At 38.0% G+C, this 8,255-nt stretch overlaps 1 protein-coding gene across 2 annotated transcripts; it reads right to left on the minus strand.

The window, feature by feature from the left end:
- Positions 1-796: 796 nt before the first annotated feature.
- LOC132160290 (zinc finger protein 271-like) lies at positions 797-5,916 on the minus strand. Of its 2 annotated transcripts, XM_059570085.1 has the most exons (3): positions 5,605-5,916; positions 4,435-4,473; positions 797-2,290 (listed from the first exon to the last, which is right to left on the minus strand). In XM_059570085.1, exons 1-3 carry the CDS (start codon positions 5,765-5,767, stop codon positions 894-896), a joined length of 1,599 nt encoding a protein of 532 aa, XP_059426068.1. In that variant the 5' UTR covers positions 5,768-5,916; the 3' UTR covers positions 797-893. The 2 variants fall into 2 exon arrangements, with proteins under 2 accessions (XP_059426068.1, XP_059426087.1); XM_059570104.1 differs by lacking the exon at positions 4,435-4,473.
- Positions 5,917-8,255: the final 2,339 nt, after the last annotated feature.

Below are 8,255 nucleotides of genomic sequence, written 5' to 3' on the forward strand. Positions count from 1 at the left end.
ACAAGTGTTACAGTTACATTTATTTGCTACATTTATATTAATTACATCAAGCTTTTGAATTGTATACTATTGTATATTGTTATTGAAACTTCATAATATTTCACTTGATTATATATTTAGTCAGGAATTATAGTTTGGAAAAACTCTAACTAGTAAAATTTTCACACATTATGTGAAAACTAGTTCAAGTATATAAATGAATAAAAAGAGACTTACTCTTGTTTATGATCTCTGCTGAATAAAGCACTTCATCCTTTTTACTGAGGAAATCCAAATCTCAAATCCTCAACCACATCACATCTTTTTGGGTTGAATTATGTCTTATCCCTCTCATCGCGAAGCAAACAGTAAAATAAAAAAACTTGAAGCACAGTCTGGTTGCGTTGTCTTCTGTTGTGGGTGTATTCAAGCCGCGCTCCAGTTTGAATCTGACTAGCGCGTTCAGCTGGGGGGGCGTGGTCACATTAGATATAATAAAGGGAGACGTGAAAAACGGACATCGCGTTGTTTTCATATGGAATACTTTATCACAGAATATCTGTTTTCGGCAGCACTTGTTCAGCTTAAAAGTAGACATGTCAAGCTTTCTCTTCGTTGAGTATTCACAGAGTTACAGTTTTACAATTTTAATGACTTGTTTGTAAATGAAGATCAGCGCAGACAAAAGCTGCAGACAGCACACCTTGTTTGTTATCTTTATTTTATAAATGCACCAAGTTTTGTTGTTATGTCTGTATACAAAAAAAGTAGACCCTTTACAAATTTGATTTATGTATTGCTCTTATCTGTACTTTTTGGGGTTATCAGGAGAAAATGACTCATAATGCGTATACGCGTTAATCGATTTAAGAGGTTTTTTTTGGTGAGGATACAGCATCAGATCTGAAGATGATCTACTTACTATGATAGTTTTTTGTATGATTGTGTAGAGAAACTGAATGACTGAAACTCTTCTCACATGTCGTGCAGAGATAGGGTTTCTCTCCAGTGTGGATCCTCTCATGTAGTTTCAGATGTGATGACACACTGAATCTCTTGTCACAGTGTGAACACTTGTAAGGTTTCTCTCCAGTGTGGATCCTCTCATGTGTTTTCAGAGTTCCTGACTGACGGAATCTCTTGTCACAGTGTGAACACTTGTAAGGTTTCTCTCCAGTGTGAATCTTCTCATGCAGTTTTAAACGGCCCGCTGTAGTAAAAGTCTTTTCACATTCAAAGCACATGTAATCTCTCACAGCAGCATGTATTTTCTGATGCAATTTTAAATGTTGTGGACACGAAAAACTTTTTCCACACAAATGACATGAATGTGGCTTCTCCTTTGTATGAACTCTCAGGTGCTGCTTCAGTTCTGAAGCTCTCAAAAATGTTTTCCCGCATTGATCACATGTGTACAGTTTCTCTCTAGTGTGGATGTTCATGTGTGATTTAAGAGTTGATGAGCATGAGAAACTCTTTTCGCACTGATCACAAGTGAATGGTTTCTCTCCAGTATGAACTCTCATGTGTGATGTAAGGCTTCCTTTTAGTGTAAAACTCTTCCCGCACTGATCACATGTGTGCGGTTTCTCCCCAGTGTGGATCCTCTCATGTAGTTTCAGACTTGATGACAGTCTGAATCTCTTGTCACAGTGTAAACACTTGTAAGGTTTCTCTCCAGTGTGGATCATCTCATGTGTTTTCAGAGTTCCTGACACACTGAATCTCTTGTCACAGTGTGAACACTTATGAGGTTTCTCTCCAGTGTGAATCTTCTCATGGTGTTTTAAACAGTTTGCTGTAGTAAAGGTCTTTTCACACTCAAAGCACACATAATCTCTCACACCAGTATGTATTTTCTCATGTTCTTTCAAATTTTGTAGATGTGAAAACCTCTTTCCACACAAATGACATGAATGTGGTTTCTCCTTTGTATGAACTCTCAGGTGTCTCTTCAGGTCTTTAGCCCTCAAAAATGTTTTCCCGCATTGATCACATGTGTACAGTTTCTCTCTAGTGTGGATGTTCCTGTGTAACTTAAGAGTTGATGAGTGTGAGAAACTCTTTCCGCACTGATCACAAGTGAATGGTTTCTCTCCAGTATGAACTCTCATGTGTGATGTAAGGTTTGCTTTTATCGTGAAACTCTTTCCGCACTGATCACATGTGTGCAGTTTCTCTCCAGTGTGAATCCTCTCATGTCTTTTCAGACTTGATGACCGACTGAATCTCTTGTCACAGTGTGAACACTTGTAAGGTTTCTTCTCCTCAGATTCACTCACTTCTCTCTCCTCATTACCTTCAATCAACCCTGAAAAAAGAAAAGAAAAAACTGTACATTTGACATTAACTACAAAAAAGTGACAGGACATAAAATCAAACCCTGCTATAACAGCGAAAAGTAGACCATTGCATTGCAAAATTTGTTTAGTTTGTTTGCTTAATCTTATGATTAGGTTTCATTAACTGTTTTGTCTGAATGAATAAGAGATAAGATGGAATGTTTACACAAACTCAAGGTTTATGGGTTGTTTATAGTTGGATGTGTGCTGGTCAGATGAAGTGTGAGGATTGAAACACACACAACTAAGATTTTTCTAGGGCTGCAACTAACGATTATTTTGATAATCGATTAATCTGTCGATTATTTTTACGATTAATCGATTAATCGGTTTATGTACTTATATTTTAGTTTTTTCCATTTTTTCCCCAAGTAAATTATTAATAAATGGTCTTTATCATTCAGCATAGATTTAAGAGATTTTAACCATTTTGCACTGTCATATCCTCATCAAAAATATACCTGGAGTTGTTTTATTGTGTTAGTAATTCTTTTGTTGAACTCTTCTGCAATCAGAACACTGACCCATACTCTAGCAAATTTCACAAGGAGATTTCAAATGGAGATTTCACCATGGCAGTCCTTAGAGCTCCTAAAGTAGTTTAACATCCTGAACAAAGCTTATTAAGGAATCTTTCAGAACATATTTTCACGAAGAATAAGGATAAAACAGAATAAAATTGCAGTGCATTGTATTTTATTATTTACTGGGAAACAGCTTTATAGCTTTTGCTGTGAAATTGTAAACAATCCTTCAAAAAAAGTGCCAATGGCATGAAACCTGAATGGAACTCACAATTTAAAGTAAAATCCATCAGAAGGTTGTCCAGAAAAAAAATAGGACACACACAAAAAACCTGCTGTGTGAAAAAGAGCAGTGAATACTTAGAAAAAAAAGTGCATTTCAAATATCTACATTTACCTCTCTCATTCAGTCATAATTAGGCTGCACGACTGGATTTTGAACTGGTAAACGACAAACTGATCACAGAACATGTTTGTAAAGCTTTAAATGTTAACTGTTAAAAAGCAATGTTATCAGCTTTTACGACTAAACATTTGCAAACAACATTGTACTGGAGAATCTACACAAATGAAAGTCTTAGGGGCCGTTCACATATCGTGCCTAAAACGCGTGGAAAACGCTAGGCGCACCGCTTTCTCCTTCTTTCCAAAGCGCTCGCGCAGAAGCGCCCCTGAGGCGTCTGCCTTTGCTAAGCAACCTCCTTGCTCTCTCCTTGAAGACGCGGAAATTTCAGCAAAGGATAAATGGATTTGTAGCTCAAAAAAATCGCTTGCAGTAGCTCTGCTACTAAATTTATTTCAAAATGGAAATCCATATACAACTATGATCAGCTGTTCCTTTCATCTTGACTGAGCTTTTAACGTTGTTACGGGAAAGGATGAAGCTGATTGGTTAGTTCTTGTCACATGACCCGCGGTGCGGTTGCGGCATTCTGAAAAGTTTAAATGTTTTTAACTCGATGCGGTGCGGTGTTGGAAATAACGAACTTGATCGCGCAAAAGACGCGATATGTGAACGTCCCCTTAAACAGTGCAGTAGTGCAGAGTTTACAGGTTACTCTTCTTTTTTAAAGGCTCAATGTAAAGTACTCCCACATCACGCTGAATGCTGCAGACATAGTCTATGGCTGCAGAGACGCTGCTCGGGAAGCACGTGACATAAAACAAGGCCAGCTATTGGCTATTCGCTACTTCTCCTGTTGTACTGGCTGAGTAAAACCTCCGGTGGCTCATTACTGCCACACTTTGGTCACCGCAGATTTGAAATATGCACGAAATGAGCCGCTTACGGCAAATAAAAGTTATTTAGCAACGAATCGATGACTAAATTAGTTGACAACTATTTTAAAAATCGATTTTAATCGATTAAATCGATTCGTTGTTTCAGCTCTAGATTTTTCAATAAACTCTGGTCCTTTTTATCATCGTCACACTATCTCTCTTGCTTAGTCTCTTTTCTGGCTTTACTCGGTCAACTTCTTGGTTGATAGGAGGCTTGATGGTAAGAGGACAGTTGATGGCAAGAGACAAGACTTGATGTTAAAGGGATAGTTCACCCAAAAATCAAAATTATGTCATTAATGACTCACCCTCATGTCGTTCCAAACCCCTGAGACCTCCGTTCAGACCTGGAAGAGAAGACAATGATGAATAAAGTCGTAGTTTTTGCTATTTTTGGACCAAAATGTATTTTCGATGCTTCAAAATATTCTAACTGACCCTCTGATGTCACATGGACTACTTTGATGATGTTTTTCTTACCTTTCTGGACATGGACAGTAGACCGTACACACATTTTCAATGGAGGGACTGAGAGCTCTCGGACTAAATCTAAAATATCTTAAACTGTGTTCCAAAGATGAACGGAGGTCTTACGGGTTTGGAACGACATGAGAGTGAGTTATTAATGACATCATTTTCATTCGAGGTCCCTTTTAATGGGTTTTGGTTATCGACAACCCTACTGACTATTTGTTCAGATACCAATCAAATTGGATATTTTCTGACATCCGGGACTGGATCTTAACTATTTGGTGTTGAGACCAAGTTGCAACCTTCCACTCCCAAGCCAACAAAGAAGTTGTGTACAGCCTAGTATAAAATAGTAATTTTGGTCTATATAGCAAATTTTGCCTTTCATGACAACTGTGAGGGGGTGATTTTTTTTTTTATAACTCATCAGTTTAAATTATATTAAGCCTTAATGTTCTGCAAAAGTAAGGGTGTGGCCACTTGAGTGACAGGTGGATTGCCGCTGCTGACACTGCCATCGATCTTGGTGGACGTGGTTTCAGCAACCAACTCCCTCCTCTTTGCGATTTTCGATGATCCAGGAGTGACGTGCTGCCAAGATGGCGATGGTCTTTCTCAAATGGACCACTTCATGTGCATTTGCGGTCTTAAGTCCCCAAGAACTTTGGGTGTCCCATTTATCATTTTAGCGCTCAGAAGGGTGATCGTTAGTGTCTCCTCTGTGGCCATTATGGCTTTTGAGCTACAAAACGCTCTTCAAGAGTCAACAGGTGAGGTCACAGGCACTACGTCTATGTTTTTATACAGTCTATGGTTGAGACTAAACCTAATATACATTTTGTTGGAGCGGGAAAACCTGCCAGTCTATAGGAAGTGTCCCTTATTATTTGATGTTTCAGTAAAATCATTCAGCAGCTCTGAAGGCCTTTCCAATTACAACAAACAAAATATAAATCTGTGTGAAGTTTTAGAAATGTCAGCCTCATTAATGAAGAATAAACACCAACCTGTTTGTTCTTCAGTATCTTCAGTGTGTTTGATTCTGCAGGGTTCTGGATCTCCCATCTCCTCTCTTTCCTCTTTAATAAACTCAATCTTTACAGATTTCATCTCTTCTTGGATGGTTTGATGCTCCTCTTCACTTGAGAACTGATGGAGATATTCCTGCATTTATTGGTGAATTGATGAATGTGAGATTGTTGTCAGAGGAGTTTCACTGAACATGAATTTCTGTGTGGAAAAGCAGATTTGCCAAAATAAACAATAAATCAAAGAGGCATTAAGTGTTGTCTCTTTGTAAATCATTACATTACTATATTATATTACAGTAGTGAGCTCTTGAACTGTCCCTCTACCCTCATCGGTGGAAACTACCAGCCTAGCTTACAGTGTCTTCTTCTGAAAGTCATCTTTGATGATTCCACCTCTCAAACAAGACGCTATTCCAGCCTTAATGTGGTCACAAACTGGACGAGAAACACAGTGCTGCTCTGCACATTTTTTTAAATTCACACACATTGTTTTATATGAAGTGCACACACACACACAGTGGATCCCAGATGTGATGGGAGGGGGGTAATTATGCAATCATCTTCCATAGCTTCTGAAGGGCAGTACTAAATGAGCAAAACGTATATACTAGGGTTGTGCCGATAGACGATAGTATAGTAGAGATATCGACATAAGCAGATTTCTCTGTCGATAAGACGATATTAGGCTCATTTACCTATTAATGTATTACATTATAATAATAATAACTATTATTTTTATTAGGCTGCTTATTAAAATAAAACTGCCCAGCTATTTCACTTCCGCACCGCATTTCTCACACACACACACACACACACAGCGCGCGAGCACAGGAGGATAAGAGCCTGTAGTCACTGAAGTTGTCTGCTTTGACTCGGATAACTCGTTAAATCCATGAAATGAAAGAGATAGAAAACGAGGAGTTGGTGTCCCGCACATTTAATGGCTGGTCCACGGCACCGTGCTCTTCTCATACATGACAGATTAACTCTTTCTTGGCATTACAAATAAAGTAAAGACAGAATACTAACAAGGTGGCAGAGCGAACTTAGCATCCATAGTAGTTCTCACATAGACCCTCTATTTAAAGACTGATCATTATAACACACACTAGAAGGACTACGTGAGAACCACTATGGATCATAAGATCGCTCTGCAGCCTTTTTATTATTTTCATGCACACCGCACTATAATGTGATGCATGCAAAATACAGAGTTTTGGCTGTTTCAAAGTCTCCATCCACAAACAGACGTATATCGTCTGCAGATATAAGGTATTTCATTGCACTTTAACAAGTAATCTGAACGGCCTATATATGTGCACTATTTTAAACGAGCCCTCACTGAGTTTAATGCCACAGTTATGTTAGAACGCATCTCATTCTTGTTTCTGTGGCGGTGCGTCGAGCTGGTCATGAGGCGCGTGGTCCAGAGCGCTGTATGACTGATGCAGCAGTTCAATTCAACTTTACTCCAAACATATGAACTTACCTGTTTTAAATACTTTATATTTAACGTGTTCGTTTATGCCCGGTATTAGTGTTAAACTGTTGGACTTTAAATGAAATCTACTATTGATTTTCACCGTTGATTGATTTTTCCGAACATTAACTTCCGTGCGCAGATGCGGCAGATTTGTCACAGGACGAGTGATATGACAGTTGTGTCCGACTATATATATGAACTTAGCTGTTTTAAATACAGTATTTTTATATTTAACGTTAGTTTCAGTATGTTTTAAAGTATATTTTTTAAATTATTGGTGATTCCATAGGCTCTCTCGCGCGCACCTGCGTGGTTTAAAACACCAGAAAAAAAGAGTCTCTCTCTTGCTCCACCCAAGCACGTTAAGATCGTGTATTGTCAATTTCACGGACTGACGATATGACGATTTGAAAAATGACCATATCGCCCAACACTAGTATATACATATATAGGCAAGGCAAGTTTATTTATATAGCACATTTCATACACAATGGTAATTCAAAGTGCTTTACATAAAAGAAAGTAAAATAATAATGAAGAAAAATAATAACAAAAATAAAACAAGCAATTTTAAAACTTTTAAAATTATTAAAACTGTACTTATTTAAAATTAGTTTAAAACAGTTAGAAAATGATTTTACATAAAAAGAAATTTAAAAAACAGTGAAAATATATATTGCAATCAGTTCGGACATTGCACAGTGCTCATTCAATAAATGCACAGCTAAACAGATGAGTTTTAAGTCTAGATTTAAATGTGACTAGTGTTTTAGCACATCTGATCTCTTCTGGAAGCTGATTCCAACTGCGGGCGGCATAGTAACTAAAGGAGGACTCCCCTTGTTTTGTGTGTACCCTTGGTATTTCTAACTGACTCGATCCTAATGATCTGAGTGGTCTGTTAGGTTTATATTCAGTGAGCATATCTGCAATATATTTCGGTCCTAGGTCATTTAGTGACTTATATACGAGTAAAAGTACTTTAAAATCAATCCTAAATGTAACTGGAAGCCAGTGTAAGGACCTGAGGACTGGTGTGATATGCTCAGATTTTCTGGTTCTAGTCAGAATCCTGGCAGCAGCGTTCTGGATGAGCTGCAGCTGTCTAATGGTCTTTTTGGGAAGGCCGGTGAGGAGCCCATTA

This window comes from Carassius carassius, chromosome 1 (assembly GCF_963082965.1).
Source record: "Carassius carassius chromosome 1, fCarCar2.1, whole genome shotgun sequence".
Classification (NCBI taxonomy): domain Eukaryota; kingdom Metazoa; phylum Chordata; class Actinopteri; order Cypriniformes; family Cyprinidae; genus Carassius; species Carassius carassius.